We start from the raw sequence: 18621 nt of genomic DNA, 5'->3' as shown, positions 1-18621 counted from the left end.
TCAAGACTGGTCTTGCTAATTTCGGCAGGTGAGCTGTAGTTCAGAAATTGCATGTTTTTACTTCTGAAAGAAAGGGACTTAGAAGGTTACACTAAAAACCTGATTTATTTATTTTTTTTAAAGGACAATTAATACAATTTCATCCAACAAGAATGTGGTAAATAAGTTGTATACACAAAGAGAAATAGTGAAGTGAGCTTGGGAAGTGACTCTAAATCTCATAAAGAACTGTTACTAAGTCAAAACTCAGATGAGAAAACCAGCACTGAACCCCAGTGCCAGAGATGGGAACAGTCACCTCCATGGGAGTGAAAAATCATTTAAAACATCTTCATAGTTCATTTTATGGACAGTCAAAGTAATGTACCAACACCTCCCTTCACCAGTGTTTGCCTTGCAGTGCCATGCACAGACCAATGTGATGTAAAAATCTTCCTTGATCTACAAATTAGAACTGTAACACTAATTACATCAAAGTCCATTAAAAAGAAGTCAATCAGAGCAGCTTAATAAATACTTCAGTTCATGTTTTTTCATACTTGTTCACTTACCACTGGAATCGCCACAAATGGGCTTGTCACAGATTCGGCAGCTCATAAATAAAGCCAATTTTTAGTCATTATTATAAATTACAACCAACAAATTCAACAGTTCATTCTTAGGTACTTCTAGTCCATAAAAATTCCCCCTTTACCAATAAGTGCAAAATTTTGTCCCTGTTTGAACCCCTGGGGTTATTCCTGGTGTTCGTGCTCTTGTCCCGGGATGAGCCAGCGGATGCTGTCGGTGCGGACGGTGGCATACATGACAAAGGCAGCCAGGAAGAGCACAGAGAACAGCAGCAGCCAGTCTATGCCCTTGGTCAGAACACTGGGCAGGGGCCCTTCCCAGTCCTCCTCTGTCACAGCCACATCACTTCTGGCTTCTATCCCTAAAAAACAGAGCACTTGGTCAACATCGTAATCACTAAATACAGAGAGGCTGCTTTATCTGGAGCTTTGTTTGTGGTCTCTGTCTAAGGCTCAAACTCTGGTAGACTAAAATTTTGGTGAGATGACCCTTGTACATTAACATGTACCCAGGATATGATTTACTGATATAAAAACTTAGGGATTTTTATGTGCATTTGCAAAACAGGAGAAGGCTTCTTCTGTCCTCCCAGAGAACAGCTTTAGATAAGTTGTGAGAGTTTCACAGTGCATGGAAATTTAATTTAGAGTGTTTCAGGAATCTGATTTTTGTGCATTTCTGGAAATACAGATCCAGATAGCACTTCAGTGTGGATTAGAAGAGAGCTAGCTGAGTGACAAAGAGACTTTAATTTATTTCATTCTCAATTAAATCTTTGGGCAGGAAGATAATGCTCCATCCTTCTGGCAGCCTCTCTAGCTAAACCCCACTGTTCCCCCTGCTCTGTGACAGCAGCCCAAGGAGCTGAGTTTCTGCTCTCAGCACAGGCTGAAATCCAGCTCACAGCAACAACTGATTAAGGGAACCTCTGCTGAGTCCTCACAGGGTACACAGGGAGAGGAAAGCCCAATTTGGACCTTAAAGCCAGCCTGTTCTTCCCACTGGCAAACCAGAGCTGATTTACACACCTGTCTGGTTAAAAATGAAGTCTTTCAGGGTTTCCAGCGTTCTGTCTGTATGATTAAATCTAGCCATAGGTTTAGCACCTTGGAAAAGAAGGATATTTGGTACAGCCACAGTTCCAAATCTAGTTGATAAACTACAAAAAGAAAAAACAAAGCATGAAGGAAATTAAATCTTCTGGAGGAAGAACTAGAGACAGTCACAATACCGAAAGTGTCAGTTTCACTAAATAAAATTGTCAGTTTATGTAGAGAAAACATCACTCCTGTTTATAAAACTGAAAGCTAACAGAAATGAACTGCAGCTAGAGCATAGGGGGTGTGAGTTACCTGCTGTGCTGGGATGCATCCAGTGCCAGGAAGCGAAGAGTAGGAAATGCTCGGGGCAAAGAGTTAAAATGAGGTGCCAGGCTGGCAGAAAAGCGGCACCACGGCGTGTAGAACAGGACCAACGTACAGTCACTGCTGTTTGGGTTCAGGAACTCCATCAGGTCCTTGGATAAAGCATGAGAGCAAACATGAACAATTACATATTTAACAGGTTGGGATGCAGCATTCAGCAATTGATTAGATACCTAGCAATACTGATTAAGCAGCTGCACTTTTTAAAACAGGTGGAGAACTGTATATAACCTTTTTTAAAAGTAATTTTAAAAGTTTGTTACCTAAAAATATACAGGCACATAACCATTGCAAGAAAAGAGCTGGCACTAATTGCCATTAACGATTTCCAAGAGAAACACCAGTTCACAGAGCAGGAAAGCTGGCAGCACCCTGCAGGCACAGAGATAAAACACACAGGCACATGAAGAGAGCCCTAACTCCATTTTTTCCCCGCTCCAAATGGCCCAAAAAGCCTCCTTGCCCAGTCATATATTTGTTTCGGTAGGACTGAGGACGTTACCCAGGGAAATTCGCTGAGTCAGGCACTGAGGGCAGCAGGCAGCCGGGGTCACACCGACAGCGGACAGCGAGCGGGCCCGCTCACTGTACCTGGGACACGTTGAGGATCTGCAGCGTGAAGCGCTCGATGCCCGTCGTGTTCCTCTCCTCGCAGTTCACCTTGGGAGCCCTGGCGCTGTCGGTGCCGTTCTGCTCCTCGGCGGCCGCGGGCAGCACGGGCTCCAGCACGGGCTGCTCCCGGGCCGGGCACGCATCGCCATCGCAAGCCCCGGCCGGGCCGCCGCTCGCCTCGGCCGGCACCGCCGACAGCAACACTGGCTGCTCGCCCAGGGCCTCGCTGCCCACCATCGCGTCCGCCATCTCGGCCGTGCGGTACCGCACCGGCTCGGGGCCGCTCCGCTCCGCCGCTCCTGCGGGAAGGGCCGCACCGAGCCAGGCCAGCGCCAGCAGCAGCCGCCACATCCTCCGCACAGGCCCGGTCCCGGCGGCCGCCGCCGCGTCTCCCCGGACAACGAGCGCTTCCGCCGGATCCCCGGGACACTTCCCGTTCCGCTGCCGCTCCTGTTTCCGTGGGAAGAGCCCTCGGAGTCTGAGGGAGGTGGGGCAGCGGAGCGGGGCCGGGCCCTGCTCGTGTTACACAAAGCGGCTGGGTCTATCCGAGTCTTCTCGCGGCCCCGCCGAACCCCGAATTGGGTGTTCAGCCTGGAAAAGAGAAAAGTTTCGGGTGACCAAATTACGGCCTCCCAGTACCTGAAGGGAATTTGTAGGAAGGATGGGACAAGACTATTTACAAGCGCATGTTGTGACAGGACAAGGAAGAATGGTTTAGATTAGATATTAGGGAAAAAAAATTCTTTACCAAAATTATTTTCAGAAAAAATGTACTGTAAGCATGGTGCGCCCTGCCAGAGGTTGCCCAGCGAAGCTGTGGTTGCCCCATCCCTGGAACGTGTCCCATCCCTGGAACCGTTCAAGGCCAGGCTCGACGGGGCTTGCAGCAACCTGGGATAGTGCAAGGTGTCCCTGCACATGGCAGGGGTGTGGTACAAAATGTTCTTTAAGGTCCCAACCCAAACCATGCCATGATTCTGTGACCCCGCCTTGCAGGGCTGAGCCCGCGGTGAGCGGAGCCGCTGCCTGGCCCAGCTGTCGGGCTGCTGGAGTCATTTCACCCTTGATTTGAATTAGCTCAGGACGGAAATTCTTGCGACGAGACAAGTGCCATGGCTTCGGCAGGCTGCTGTGACTGAGCAGCGAGTGCCTGGGATTCATCCCAGAGCCTGCTCTGCTACCAGCGTGTTGCAGCCCCAGCACTTCATCACAGCCGCACTGCTTGGTGAAGGATTTGCCCGCTCCCACTCTGGCCAGGGAAGCGCTGTTTGAGAGTTGTTCGCACACAAACTGTGCCTTAACCTACAGCAGGCTGGGGTGCGGGTAAAACGCGGCAAACTAAAGGTGTATTTTTAAAATAAAAGAGTTCTTGTCCAGCAGATTACCAACCAAAGCTCCCAAGCAGAAAGGCAAGATAAATACTCCCATATTCCTTTTTAGGACATTGTATTTTTCCTGTTGCAGAATTAGTTTTTACTTTATTTCCATTTAATAGTGAAGCTTCAAGACTATTTGGGACTTTTGAAAATTACCACATTACTTCAAGTGCTGCTATCTTTTTTAACACGCTTCCTTAAAACTGCCAGTAGTGCACAATGAGATTTTGCCAAAATTCTGCATCTGTCAAAAACTGAAAGTCATGACTGAGGGGAGCATGAAGCATGCACACGGGAAAAGGGCAGGAAAAATCAAGTACATGTGTATAAATGAAGATGCAGGTCATTTATTACAGAGACTATATTTTTAGCTTTGTTTTTACTCAGGTGTAGTTCTCCAACTGTGTCACTCCTTACAGCACACATTTTCTCGCTTGAAGCTTTTTCTTTCAAAGTCCAATTTGCATAAGCACTAATAATGAGGACATAATAATCTAAAAATAGAAAACATGAGGTTTGCACATAGAGGGAAAACATTTAATTAGATGAGCTGATACAGAGCAAGCCTGAAAGCAAAAGCACAAAGGGAATCCAAACTGGTGCAGACCAGCAGAGAACAAGCTGCCCCATTCCCCCTTCTCCTTATGTTTTAGTCAAAACAGCATTTTCAATTTGAAAACAATTTCTTACTGTGAATTTAATCCTAACATAATCTCCTTTCTGCCACAGCACAAATATTCTTGGAATACAGGGATATATATGTCTTATTCATCACAGAATAATGAATTATGATCACCATTCCATGAAAACTTTATTTATGAGTACTTTCAATTTGATTTCCATGTGCAACAGAGGGAAAAGTTAGCAGCTGACTATTTATCCATAGAGGGCTATAGCTCCTTTCCTCCCTTTTCTTCTATTTGAGTGAAAGGACAAGTACAATTAAGTTACTGTCACGTTGTTTTCAATTCATTCAAAAATAAGCAACATTCCTCTATTTCCTGACATCTTGCAACTCAATCTTTTTGCCTTAATGTAAATATATGTAACATGTCCGTAACAAGTAGGTAATGCTGTCAACTGGCATCTTCAGCCAGAATTTAAAAGGTATTAAAAAAAAAAACAGGGAGCAATAGTTAGGTTTTAAAGTATTAACTTTATTAATAAATATACATCCATATGATGATGTAAATACAGATCATGAACACTACTCCATTCCCATACACATAATTGCACACGAGTAGCTCAAGTTCATGGACATAAAAACATACACAGTATCTAATCAGGCTTTTTACAGCAGAGGACAGGGTGCTGATACTAGTTACTTAACAGGTTACTGTTACCCCCAAAGTAAACCAGTGGAAAAGCAAATGATGCAAGACTGAAGGAACAGAAAGTGGTTCAAATTTCAGAATACAGATTCTTCTATTTCAAAAAAAAGTCACAAGGAGAAAGGTCTAGTGTCTACTAAAGTCATAAATATATTTAGCAGTGTTAAAATATATGCATTAAAATAGAGAAGAATAAACTTTTTGTAATCAGAAATGAAGTTTGCAGTTCCAAGTATTTATGATTGTTATCAGCTGTTTTAACTGTCAACTCTAAGGGGAGCATGAAACATTATTATACATATAACAAAGACCAGCAGAGCCACAGCTAATGAAACCATTGCACAAATGACTTCACATTGCTCTGCCTTTTAAAGCTCTTCAAAATGGGGAAGGGAGTTAAATTCTCATCTGAATTACTCAGTGTATTGTAGTTCCAGGTAATTCTCTTCACAGATACATCACTTTTCACTGACAAGGCTTCGTTTTGTCCTGACTGAACATTAAGATCCTTCAGACAAAATGAAAATATATTCATTCAGAAGAGAGATCTTTAATGGCTCTAGTAATTTGATTACTTTAAACTAAATCCAAGATATAAAGAACATTGCTTTAATGACAAAGCTAAGTGCTGATTTTAAAAATACCATCTTTGATACCAAAGTCAGCTGCTTCTGATCGTATCTGATTTTTTTTCTGCCAAAATATGGTGCTAGCATCTTGAATCTGTCCAGTGCAAGACTTTATAGTAGCAAAATTATTTGGTTTTAAAGTTTAAGTAAATTTAATCAAGAAAATGAATAGTAGTTACTATATGTATCTTAAACAGTGAACTTTATAGCATCATTAAGGAATAATAGCAAGCTAATACATTTCATTTATGTATAAATAAGACATTAGAAACTTGATAATTAAAAGAAATTATTAAAACCTAAACTTGACATGTCGGTCTTCTGAACAGTGTTAACACACAACAGTGATCCTAGCTTATGAATAGCTGAATTATGATATATAATATAAAATAAGCAATTTACCTTACAAGTAATGTTTTCATACTATGGGGGGAAAATGCCAGTTTTCCCATTGGTACTAATAAAGTTTAGGCATTAACATGCTGTTTCAGTGTTTCTCATGGAAAAAAAAAAAGTGTTGAAAAAAGCACAATGTATTCTGCAGAGTATACATAGGAAGAACAGAAGCATTTGAAAATTCCATTTCTAGTCACTTTGAATCTCCTCTTGTTTTTCCCTTCACTGCATGGCACCAGTAAACTCCAGTCAGATGTAAAATAAAGCAGAATTAGGAAACACCAGCAGTGCACTTCTGATCTCCTTCCTCAATCCAGAGCGCCAAGCAGCACTGCAGGCTCTCTGAACACTTTTCTATTTGATGCTCATCATTTCACAACTGACAACATTAATTAGTTTTTACTGGGATTATATTTCATCTGATATAATTAATAACCACTGTAATGAACAGAAATTGCTTAGGTGATTTCATTATTTCATCAGCATACTTGAATACAAATGATACTAGCAGAACAGCAATACATCTGCATTATCTCCTGACACACAGCACAGCACCATTGAGTGGATGCACAAGTGAGGAACGGACAGGAGCAAACAGGATCAGCAGGAGGAGGTAAGGAGTGGAGTTTCTCCAAGGGACAGTGGTGACATGCAACACGTTCCTTGCCAGCGAGCTGTGACACTCCTGCACTTACACATTCAGCTGAAGAGGACTGCTTGCCCAGCTGAGTTCAGGAAAGAACTTAAAGCAGTCTTTTGTTGAAAAATTATCTGATTAAAAACAGCCAATACAACACAGATCCTGAGGGTGAATGAACTCACGTTAGCATTTTGCATGTGTCAGAAGTTACATCTTCTGAGAGAGACTGCTAAATTTCAGACTTGAGAGTTTGTTGAGGAACAGAACAACTGGATTTCAGAGCTTCAGCATGAAGAAACTATTCCTTAGTAGCAATTTAGCTGCCATTAGTTCACGTACTAAGGAGCCATCCAGTAAAAGTTGAGGTTCATTGTCTTAGTTGCCAGTCCATACAGAGTTCCCCCAAAACAATTCAACACACCTATTGTAAAGTACAGCAAAAGTCCAGCTCAAAATGTGTTAGGCATCACTGGAACACCTGAAGGCTTGCTGCTTTTTTCCTGATAAAAAAGGTATGAAACATGACATCTGTTTCTTGTCATCACTGAAAGCAAGAGGTCTAGTCAAAATGACAGCAGGCCAGAATAGCATTTATGATAACAAAAATGACCATCATTACCCATTCAGCACAGGCTCAACCCAAATTTTATTCTCCCCCAAATATGCAAACTCTACATATTCCCCCTCCCCAGGTATTTCAAACTATGAATTTATCATAAAGTCATCTCATATGTGAAATGACTTAAACATAAACTTTCTTCCAGATTTAAAAAAAAAAAAAGGAAAATTAATTTTGAACAAACAATACGTAACACTGAGGACTGATTATTTTTTTCTTTTGAAGTCTGGATGAAAGTATTTTACACACTCACACTCACACATTCTCCCACACTTCAAAAAATTACACACACCCAGTTGAAAAATGGAATATTTCTTTTGGGAGGAGGGGAGGTTTTAGTTTGAGTCAAGAAAGGTGTTTATAGTTAACCAACAACATTTTTTCTGGCTTGCATGCATAGATGAATTACTCTATATCTGGGATCTAGCAGTGCAGTAAACTGCATCCTGTTTGCATCAGCTATACAGTTTGCTTTTGTAAATGATGAAAATGGTGTCCTTTGGTAGATATATAAGCTTCCATAACTTAAATATAGTATAAATGTCTAACAATGAAATAACTATTTCCAGCAAATATCTGGCAAAACTGAGTCTAAAAATTTGGCAACAGTGTCTATTTAAAAAGTTTAATTTGTAAACATTATAGGTTATTACTTTAAAAGCTATTAAACTGTCGCCATCTAAGCACAGATTTGAAAGGCAAAAGCCAGAGTAAATAGCTATTTACAGATTTAAGAACATACTGTTTAATATTAATCAAGTGCCTAACTAGAATGAACAGTATTTAATTTCTTATAAAATATTTCAAATTCCAAATAATTCTTTGTGGTTTGGTATATGTATTATTAGGCATTTCAAAGTTACCCAGCAGAATCCTGTAACAGTGTACCCAAAAGAACAGCTCTCACCTAATGGCAAAGTAACTTGTTTTTGTAAGGCTCTGTGCAGCTGTAATGCACTGTACAAATGCTCAGGTTTCTTTAATATCTCCCAAAATGCTATTAGAGGATGAGTTGAAATTCACTTAATGCTACAACTCTAGAAACAAAAGTCACTGGAAATCACTTTAGAAAAAAAGGTTGGCTTTTTTTTGTTTAAATCTATTGTAAGTCTATCTGAGGTCTGTAGAAGGTCCAGCAGAAGTGGAAAACGTGGCTTGCACCTTTATCAGTTTTTCTTACCAAGTAAGAACTTAACTGGCTAAGTTACTTATTGTGGGACAGGCCACATCATGAACCATCAGCCAGCTAATTTCTGTCCTCCTTATTTCAATTATTTAATGCACAACCACACATCTAGATTTATGAGAAACTGAACTTAAAACTAGGGACATGGACATTACTTAAGTATTGACACCAAGGCATAATGAATAATTTCAGACTTCCTTATAAATTATGATTTTAAATCAACAGAAGCCTTTTTAAACCAAAGCCTTCCCAACATTCTGTTAGTTATTAATTGCACCCGTAGGTTATGGCATTATTGAAATAAAATCTAGAAGCTCAGACTTAAGCAAACAGTACAAGAGAACTCAAGAAACATGCCCAAAATCAGCATAAAGCAGATTAGTAAGGAGTTACTCATTCCCTCCCTTCATTCATTAGGCTGCTTGATTTTGCTGCTAGTTTCCCCAGCAGCATGGACTCCTCTGTTATGCACCATAGGGTAAGGAAAAGCTGCACTGCCACAAGTATAATTGAGATTTGCAAGCCGTGATAGAGCTTTAATGCTACCTGGAGGTCTGCCTGGGCTGACTTTGTATCCTGCTGCTTTAGTTGTACCCAAGGGTCTGCCTGGACTTGTCTTAAATCCAGCTGCTTTGGTGGTCCCCAGGGGTCGCCCTGTGCTGGTTCGGTACCCTGCAGATTTGGTGGTCCCTGACGGCCTGCCGCGCTTCCCGGAGCGGTTCAGGTTTTTCTTTTTCTTTAGTTCATCTTTTGTCTCTATATTCCTGCCACTTGTGGTCTGCAAGTGGGGGTCGTTCAAGGCATCTTGTCTCTGGCAGGCAATGGGTTTGTGGCTGACTGCGTGGCTGTACTTGCTCTGCTGCGTGGCGTAGAGGTCAAACTGATCCGCAGCCCTCACATTGTCTTCGTTCAGGCAAGAGCTCTTGCCGCTCCCACAGAAGGCTGGATTACTGCTGGCAACAGGGTGCATCATTTTCTACCAGAAACAGGAGAGGGAAATATGTATCAATATATCATAATGCTGCAGTGTTGCACAAAAGAGAATCTTTCAAAAGCTACCTCTGTTTCATCAATTAGTCCGAACTACTTTGTCTATTTTTAGTAAACAGTACTAATGTCAGTAAATTACTTTTGAAATGAGTTTTATTAAGCCTTCACTTGAGGTTCTGCACAGTAACCTTTACACATAGTTAAAAAGGAGAGTTTAAACCACATATTATTCACATAGGTATAATTAGAGCAGAGTAAGCTAAAAAACTGAACAACAGCATTTCAGAAACCAAGACCTACAATTTGCTCATCTATGATTCCAAAACCTTTCTAACCAAGTAGCATCTAAATTTTAGTTGTTCTGGCTCTAAGATTGATGTGACTCAGCTGTAAGCCAAAGAAAGATATGTTATATCTCTCTTGGTATAGTAGATACAGGATCCTAAAGATTTTTTTTTTTTTGCTTAACTGCAGCAAAAGAATAAAGTGCGAATCAGTTTTCTTATTTCATGTCACAATTAATGTCAAAGAAAGAAACACATTGCATTTGGCAACACAATGGTGCCATAGCTGGGAAAGCAGAGGGATGAAATGAATTTGTAACTAGGTACAAGATGGTGGATTGCAGAAATGCCACTGCTGTCCTAGTTAGCAGAGCACGTACAGGCTGCTAGCAATGCCAGCACTGAGATATGTTGGTATTGTTGGCATTGCCAACAACTCTGGGAAATAAAGCAATTACATCTTCCATTCAACTATACTGGTTCTACAACTTAAGTAAGCTGCAAATACTCAAAGTCTAAGAAAATAATATTTAGCCATGTTGAAGACAGTATTAAGCCAATAAATACTTGTCTCTTCAGAGTATTTCTATGTCTTACAGCCATGTTTAAGACACCAAAAATTACTTCCCATGTTAAATTTCACAAGTAGATAAGGTCTGGAAGATTTATTATCTTTTCCTACAATAGCTATGGAATATCACCTACAGCAACATAATTTAAACTCTACCATTGATTACTGAATTTACTTGGCAGTTACAAATGTTTCCTGCCAGCCAGAGAGAAAGCACACAGCACAGTCTATTTACCCTGGAGTAAATCCCCGTGCTCTTTTCTCCTGATTACAAAGGATACATTCCCTGTTGGAACACTCAATCTACCCTGGCTTGTCAAATGCACATTACAGTGTGCATTACTCTTGTGCAAATATATGAATATGAGTTTATGTCAAACAGTGAAATTATGATAGCTATATAGTTTAAATATTAGATGTTCTAGCAGAGATAATCCACGTGCTACAATCCTGGTGCATTTCATGGGGTACAGTGGAACAAAAGTGAAACCATTGTTGTTGCAGCTGTTAACGTCCAAGCCAAACAACTAAGAATAGTTTGCAAGCCTGCACTTAGCAAAGGACAAAGGAAATAAGCTCAGGTCAAAAGACCAGACAGACTGATCTGTGCAGCAAAGCAGAAGGAAGCTTGGGGTTTTCTACAATTCAGTCAGAAACTGTTACCTTTATTTAACCCCACTAGAAAAGTGCCTGCAATTATCACAAAAAATACCTGAGATTTTTCATGATATGTAACTACAAACATGAGGGTTCTATAATGTCCCTTTGCAGCAGAGAGTGTAAAGCCCAGCAGCTCTGAAAGGCTGTTCAGCTGTTTGTTGATCCACTAGAAACACTTGGAGTGCTGAGCAGCATTCTTGTCTCAGGACTCATTTTAAACACAGGAATACTGGCTTTGGCCCCAAAAAACTGCTCCAAGCTCAGCTGCCACAAAGAAGGATCAGCTGAGCTGCCCAGCATCCAAGGAACAAACACAAGGAACACCCCAGAGCTGGGAGAAGGCACTGAATAAAAGCAGAGGCCTCTGCTATTTCTCATGAGACCAACCAGGCTCACACTCCTGTGGTACATTCTTACTCTCTGCTTCTTCCCCTCATTACACTTGGGGGATTTTTCCATCCCTCTTTCTGGGGGAGAACCATCACAAGCACTCCCAGACAGTGAATATATTCTGCTGTAGCTGATGAATGCTGGAGCTTCATCACCATATGCATGTGCTTTGTGTCTACTGCAATACCACTGACAAACACTGACTTCTCACACAAACCCTGCCTGATGATGCTTTACCTTCCATCTGGCACCAACCAGCATCACTGGAATGGATGAATGAAGAAAGACAGTACAAATCAGTAACTGTTTAAAATTTCTTTCTAGAAGAAGCTTAATAAAACCCCCAATCTCAGTGGAAGACTGCCAATAGGGTTTTTTAATCCACCCCCCCCCCCCGCACCATTTTTCAACAAACCATGCATATTTCAAGTAGTAGCCAAGGTTCCTCTTTTATCTTCTTTAAGACTTTTTTTGAAAAGTTTTTAAAAGGAAATCTGTAATCAAGCTTAATTACCCTAACATGGAATCTCCAGCACAATTTTCCTTCATTCACATTACAGTAGGGAATAAAAGAATGTAGAGAGTCTATGGAGTGGAAGCAGGTTTCTTGGCAGGGAGATATACAGTATAAAAGAAAATTGGTATAAAATGCAAAGCTGTGCCAATTTAAAAATTACACTCCAGCTAAATTGTATAGCTAAACACATACAATTTTGTGTGCAATCATTCTTGAATAAAACCCTCCAAAAAGTTTCCAATAAGATAGAACTTTCTCATTTTAAACCTGTAAATAGGCATGCAAAAATATTTGCAACAGTTTACACAAATCAGTTTTTAAACTGATTTAACTGACTGGCAGAATATCTCTGTATCAACAAACAATTAAGATGAGGCACTGCAACAGGGAAATTAAGTTGTATTTCAAAAAGATTCCCTGGAAAGTGACTGTGGAGGATTTTCTGTATGGATCTTTGAGTGCCTGGTAATTTATATCCCTACAAGTGCTGGGGAAGGGAGGAGACACTGGATAAGCTGGCTTTGGGAAAAGAGAGGCAGCTTCTCGTGCAACAAAGCACAGGAGTTCCACCACTGCTAGAAAGAAACAGGACAATCCAGCTGGGACCACAAAGCTTTGCTACAGGGGGATGTCTGGACATGGTCATGACCCCCTCATATCCCTAAAATACAGCTTCACACACAGCTCTGGCTCACAGCTGCTGAGGCTCCCACTATTGTTATGGCCCCTCTCTCTCTCCAGGCTTTCCTCCTGCAGGAAATTCCCATTCATGACCTATTCACTACACAAAATTGTAATATCAAAGCTACTTAAATCACATGACATAAAAACATCCTCTTGGGCTGTGATGTGATGCCATCTTTGGCTTTCAAACATCGTACCTTGCCTTCTTCATGGGGATGATTCAGCTGCCAGTGCAGACAAGATGAAACCTTTGACAAGCAGAGAAGTCCACAAGGCCCCCAGAACAGGCACTTGCTCAGTTGTTGTTTTACACTGAGAACTGGACCTGAGAGCCATTATCTGCACTGAGCAGAATAATCAGCTCCATCCAGCACAAGCAGCAGCAACTGCTCTGCTCCCACCCACCCTGGCTGCCTGCTGTGCCCTGGTGAGCGCCACAACAGACCTGACTCAGCAAGTGCCTCTCACTTCTGCTAAAACACACCTGAATCACAGCAAAACTGCACTAAACTCCAAGTCCACCTATATTACATCTTTCCAAATGATGAAACACCAAGAAAGGTAAACTCCTCACACCAATTTTGCTTTTAATCAGGGTTAGTATCCAACACCCACTCGTTTTTCTGAGGTTTTTCACCGCTGAGCTTGCAATAGTTTCCACAGTATCGATGGGGCCGTGGGAGGCTGGAGCAGCACATTTTCATCATCATCCAACACACACAAAGTATGTGACTCGTTCCTTAACAACACAAGCAGCCACAAGCATCATTTGTGCAGCTCTCTGAAGGTCACTGTGGCCAGTGAACGCTGCAGGAGCAGAGCACAGGCCCGGCTCTGTTCAGGATCCCTCATAAAGGACGCTCTATGCTGAGCCCCAGGGCCCTGGGGAGCCTCACAGGGCTCCTTTGCTGTGCAGGGGGGTTGAGCAGCAACTGCAGCAGGAGGAATATTTTCCCTTTCGAGACCACAACAGAAATATGGGGTCAGTTCTGTTCTTCTCTCTTAGGACAACATGTGTGAGAAATCCTTTCATCACTCACTAAGAATTCTATCAATTTAAATGTTTTTCACATGTCTCCTTTATTGTCAGCTCCTTTTCTACACATTAACTCTTGCTAAAGTAGGGCCTTACCCAGTTTTTAAAACCCTGTAATTGCTTACTTTCACAAGGATGTCCCTTACCTGGAGTAGTCATAAATGTAAATATTTAAAAAACACTAAGTATTAAATTCTATCAGTGGCACAACATACACTGTAACACCTGAACCTACAACTGAAATCTTATCTACTTGTGAAGTTTGATAACCAGCTTTTCCACAATGTGCTTATGAAGCCCTTGCTGCAGTTGGTGCATAATATGTTTATTTTCTCACCATCTGACACCAGGTAAGATGCCGAAATGTAAGAAATAATTTCTTTACAGCAGTGACTTCCTAGAGTTACTACATGACAACACAGGACTGCAAATCAAATAATTTTGGAATTTTGGTTATTCTTAGAAATTAAGGAGTTCTCCAAGCAATAAACAACTTATAAGTGGTGACCCAGAGTAATTTTCTTATATGCCAGAAGTTAAGAGAAGAGTTATTTGGAGCTGAAACACCCACTCTCTCCCTTCAAACTCCCCTTCCCCAGACGTGCCAGGCAGAGTGGGAGCCTTCATCTGTGCCTCCTGCTCCTCAGCAGAGAGCTGCAAGCTGGGTAAGGCCTCTGTGCCCCTGGGAGTTCAAATCTTTAGACTCAGACACCCCAGGAGAAACAAAGCTCTCCAAAGCCTAAGCAACAGCTTTGTATTACAGACAAAGCTCAACTGCTCTCACAAAGAGTTGATGTTGGCAAGCACCACTAGGCTAAGTGTAAAGTAAACTGAACTTTTAGGGTTCACTCGTTATTTGATTGCAAAACCAGGCAAACAAGTCATTGTTAGGCTTTCTAACCCTAAAAACCAAATAAGCCAGATCCAAGGGCAGAGTTTCACTAGATGCTAACATCAGCACGTCAGCTGACTTCTTCCCAGCCCAAAACCAAGATCATATATGATGATGACGATGAACAGCACACCTTGAAAGACTTAAGACTGCCTCACAAAAATTAAAGAAGATGGCATCAATGATTTAATTATTACTTAATTATCTGTGCACCTCCAGTCACACTGGCACAACTGTCAGTTTGGTTTCATAATCAACAGAAAAACCACTCTGAATCCGCCCTTTTTCTGAACAGGACAATCTTGCCCTTTCCTCTTCTCCCACATTACCACTCCTTCTGCCAATACCAACTATTGTGCAAGAGCAGGACAAACCGACACCAGGGATCTGATCCAGGTGAAAACTAATCCAACAAGAAAGCAAAAGCAACAGTGTGTAGGCACAGGGGCAAGAGAGTAACAGAAACCCACATTTCCATTAGCACAGAGACAGTGCCAGGTCAGCCTAAGCCACAGGACCCACTGGCTGCCACTGACCCACTCCCTGGTACTGTTACTTAAAAAAAATAACAAGATCTCAAAAAGATGGTCTTAGTGGACTTCAGAGATCTGGATGACAGGCGTGACAAGTCCCAAACACAGCACAGGGAATGGAGGTCGGAGAAAAACCCCGGAGCTGGGGATGGAGCAGCACAGAATGGAGGCAGCCATTAGGCCAGACAGACTGGCTTAGGAGAGTAGGTGAAACTGCACCCTCATTATTCTGTGGTTCTGCAATTACCAAACTTCAAGGCAAACCAAATATGCATATGAATGATGGAGCAGGTAGAGGTAGATTTTATAAAGAAAGGATTATTAGTGTTTGTGAATTGTCCATTCACCTCAAGGGGCTATTCCCAAATAAAAAGGAGCAGTCCTTGCCATAGCCTAGAACAAGGGCTTTGAGGAGCTGGAGATGCTTATTCATCTCCGTGGGTGTTCCCACCCACCCTCTTCTCCCCAGGGCTGCAGCCTCCAACAATAGCTCCAGAGGTAAGAGGTGCTCATTCATCTCAGTGGGTGTTCTCACCTACCCTCTCCTTTCCCTAGCCTGCTACCACAAAAGGACTTTCAAGTTTAAGAGATGGATCCAGCATCTCCTTGCTGACGTGCATTTTCACAGTGCTTCTCTGTGATGGGGCCATGCAGAAGGCTCTGGACACTTGTCCACCCACCCAAACACAGCCACGACAGTGTCCTTGTGTGAGACAGCTGGAAGACAGACTCCACTTGTTGAATCTGTTCAACAATGGCCAATGGAAGAACATGATATTTTTTTTTTTAATTTAAGGCTGCATCTAAAACATCAGGGATATGGCTACAGACTCACACGCAAAATTTTAAGAGAAACTGTGGCACCTGAAGACTGAAACAGAAATAAACCATAATTTAAGAATATCTTAACAAAGTGCCCCTCCTACCCTTTCATTTTACACAAATAAAAACCACATGGATCAAAATAACTGTTAATCCACAGAGAACTGCATAAAAATTTAAAGTGCAACTATTCACTAATTAATTACATCAGAAGAACTATGCACAAACAAGAATGCATTAAACTATCCACAACTGAACACGAGAATACCCAGCACTGACACGCGTTATATCAGAAGGCAAAGAGGCACAGAAGGGACACAGTGAGGCTCTCCAGGTACAGATGTGCAGGGCAGTGAAGGCATCCGCTACTGAGGTGTGTCAGGAAACACCTCCACGGGCTGTCCGCACACACCCAGCTGCCCCACGCGAACGGGAACCCGCTCTAAGCAAACAGCCCCGCACACAGACCAGCCCCACGCACGGAGCCGCGGCTGCTGAAGGGAAGGAACAATTCCCGGCCGCAGGCTGGAGACAGGAGGGCCCAGCCCCACCTGGAGCGGCCGAGGGCCGGCTGAGGGGACAAAGGGGCGGCACAGCTCGCTCCGCCTCGGCCGCAGCCAGGGACGCGGCGCCGGGGGTGGCCTCGGTGTCCCTCGGTGTCCCGTGTCCCGTGCGGGGGGCACGGACAGGGCCCGGCCCCGGGCTCCGGGCACGGCCGGGCGGGGACAGCGGGGCAGGCGGCGATGGCGCAGCTCCGCTCGCACGGCCCCGCGGGGCCCGGGCACCGCACCCTGGGGCGAGCAGATCGCGGGATCGCCCTCAGCGGCGGGGAGGGAGCGGAGGGGGGAGAGCAGAGCCCCGCTCCGCTCCGCTCCCCTCCCCCGCCGGCCGCGGCTCCATCTTGTCCGCCCGCCGCCTCCCACCGCGCGGAGCAGGGGCCGGGGCCCGCGGGCCCGACCCGCACCTACCTGAGAGGCTCGGGGCGGCGGCGGCGGCGGCGGCGGGCGGAGCGGCCGCCTCCCCACACCGCGCCGGGCGGCTGCAGGGAGGGGACGGGCGCAGGGGAGGGAGGGAGGGAGGGAGCGGCGCTGCGGCGGGCGCGGGCGGCGGGACGGGCGGGGCGCGCTCCCGAGCGGGGCCGCGCCGCGGGGGCGCGCGCGGGGCGGGGCTGCCGAGGCCCCTCCCCCGCCGAGGTCGGGGCCGCGCGGCCGCCGCCATTTTGTGGGGCGGGCGGGCAGAGGTGGGGTCGGTGAGGGCACAGACTTGTGCGCAAGACTTGAGGCACCGTGCACGGTCCTGCACATCCCTTGAAGCGGGTGGATATTACTGGTGCTTCCATCACTGCGGTCTGGATGAAGGAGTGTGGTATCTTCTGTGTCAAAAGCACGCACACAGGCTCACTTGGGTTGGAATGCACTCTGGGGTCAGCGGGCCCAGCCCATGACCAACACCATCGTCACACACACCATGGCACCGAGTGCCACCTCCAGCCTTTACTCAGACACCTCCAAGGGCGGTGACTCCATCACCTCCACTCCACCAAACGCTGCAGTCCATTATGGAATAGTCCAATTGTTAGAAGGATGTATGACATGGATGTATGCCATGAGTTCTGGCTCCCTGCTGACTGCAGTGGAACAGCTGCCGTTCCCAGCATAGCTCACACAGGGCTGGGTCCGGGCATGGACCATCTCTGGGACTGCTGGTTATTAAATACTTTGCTTTGTTTCATCCATCCCTGTTCTGAAGAGCTCAGTCTTGCAGTAGCACTTCCTTATAAACACAATTTCATACCTGCAAGCAGGAACAGCAGCTGCAGGAATTGCAACTTCAAATGTTTACAAAAAGATCACTTAGAAACATTTTAAGTGCCCAGCACCTTTCACCATCCAACCTTTTGCCTACTTGGTGGAGGGCTGTGACCAACATATTTTTTAATGCACATTTGTTAATGACTATAACAGATTCCTGCCCTTCATGAGCACCCTTGGTCCAGGTTCTGAATGACTACATTGGTCCTTAAATGACTGACACACAAAAAAGCCTGAAAAATATTGTGTATTATTCAGATGAGGTTTTAGATAACAAAAGCAGAAAAGACCAGGAAACAAACCTGTAGCTTTCACAAATGGTTAATTCTGCTTTTAAAAATATTTTCCTCTCCTGCTGTTGTTTGAGGAGCAGACTGCTGTACTCCAACACTAAGATATTCCATTTCTACAATACTTGGAGCTCTTCAGGCCAAAAATTGCTGTGAAACATCCTGCCAAGATGATTCGTATTCTTGCCATTTCTTCCTAATGCATGCAGGAATCCTCACTTGCAATATAAGAAAGCAGCAGGGAAAAGCAGCATTTATTTAGCTTGATTTAGCAAATGATTCAGTTTATTTACAAAGCTCATCTTTCTGCTGTTCAAACGCCTGTTGGAAATGCCAATGAAAAATGGTTCCGTTTGAT

The 18621-nt window shown here is 43.8% G+C and overlaps 2 protein-coding genes across 4 annotated transcripts; both read right to left on the bottom strand.

The window, feature by feature from the left end:
* Window positions 1-86: 86 nt before the first annotated feature.
* Window positions 87-2985, bottom strand: TXNDC15 (thioredoxin domain containing 15). Its single transcript, XM_058815337.1, has 4 exons — window positions 2586-2985; window positions 1923-2086; window positions 1599-1729; window positions 87-931 (listed from the first exon to the last, which is right to left on the bottom strand). The coding sequence occupies exons 1-4, from the start codon at window positions 2955-2957 to the stop codon at window positions 735-737; spliced, it is 864 nt and encodes a 287-aa protein (XP_058671320.1). The 5' UTR covers window positions 2958-2985; the 3' UTR covers window positions 87-734.
* A 2133-nt stretch (window positions 2986-5118) lies between these two features.
* C16H5orf24 (chromosome 16 C5orf24 homolog) lies at window positions 5119-17266 on the bottom strand. Of its 3 annotated transcripts, none has more exons than XM_058815063.1 (3): window positions 17131-17266; window positions 9330-9759; window positions 5119-7478 (listed from the first exon to the last, which is right to left on the bottom strand). In XM_058815063.1, the coding sequence occupies exons 2-3, from the start codon at window positions 9754-9756 to the stop codon at window positions 7438-7440; spliced, it is 468 nt and encodes a 155-aa protein (XP_058671046.1). In that variant the 5' UTR covers window positions 9757-9759; window positions 17131-17266; the 3' UTR covers window positions 5119-7437. The 3 variants fall into 3 exon arrangements, with proteins under 3 accessions (XP_058671046.1, XP_058671045.1, XP_058671044.1); XM_058815062.1 differs by having other exon boundaries at window positions 5119-7399; XM_058815061.1 differs by having other exon boundaries at window positions 5119-9759.
* Between the last annotated feature and the right edge of the window lie 1355 nt (window positions 17267-18621).

Source organism: Ammospiza caudacuta, chromosome 16, assembly GCF_027887145.1.
Source record: "Ammospiza caudacuta isolate bAmmCau1 chromosome 16, bAmmCau1.pri, whole genome shotgun sequence".
NCBI classification, from domain to species: Eukaryota; Metazoa; Chordata; class Aves; order Passeriformes; family Passerellidae; genus Ammospiza; species Ammospiza caudacuta.
Note: the sequence above shows the minus strand (reverse complement) of the source record. Positions and strands in the feature narration are given on the sequence as shown.

What these genes read in the sequence shown, in the direction of transcription:
- TXNDC15 (XM_058815337.1), bottom strand. Translation starts at nt 2,957, where the DNA reads ATGTGGCGGCTGCTGCTGGCGCTGGCCTGGCTCGGTGCGGCCCTTCCC. An exon ending in AGATCCTCAACGTGTCCCAG is followed by an intron (nt 2,087 to 2,585) that starts GTACAGTGAGCG and finishes GCTTTATCCAAG; the next exon opens with GACCTGATGGAGTTCCTGAA. An exon ending in GATGCATCCCAGCACAGCAG is followed by an intron (nt 1,730 to 1,922) that starts GTAACTCACACC and finishes TTCTTTTTGTAG; the next exon opens with TTTATCAACTAGATTTGGAA.
- C16H5orf24 (XM_058815061.1), bottom strand. Translation starts at nt 9,756, where the DNA reads ATGATGCACCCTGTTGCCAGCAGTAATCCAGCCTTCTGTGGGAGCGGC.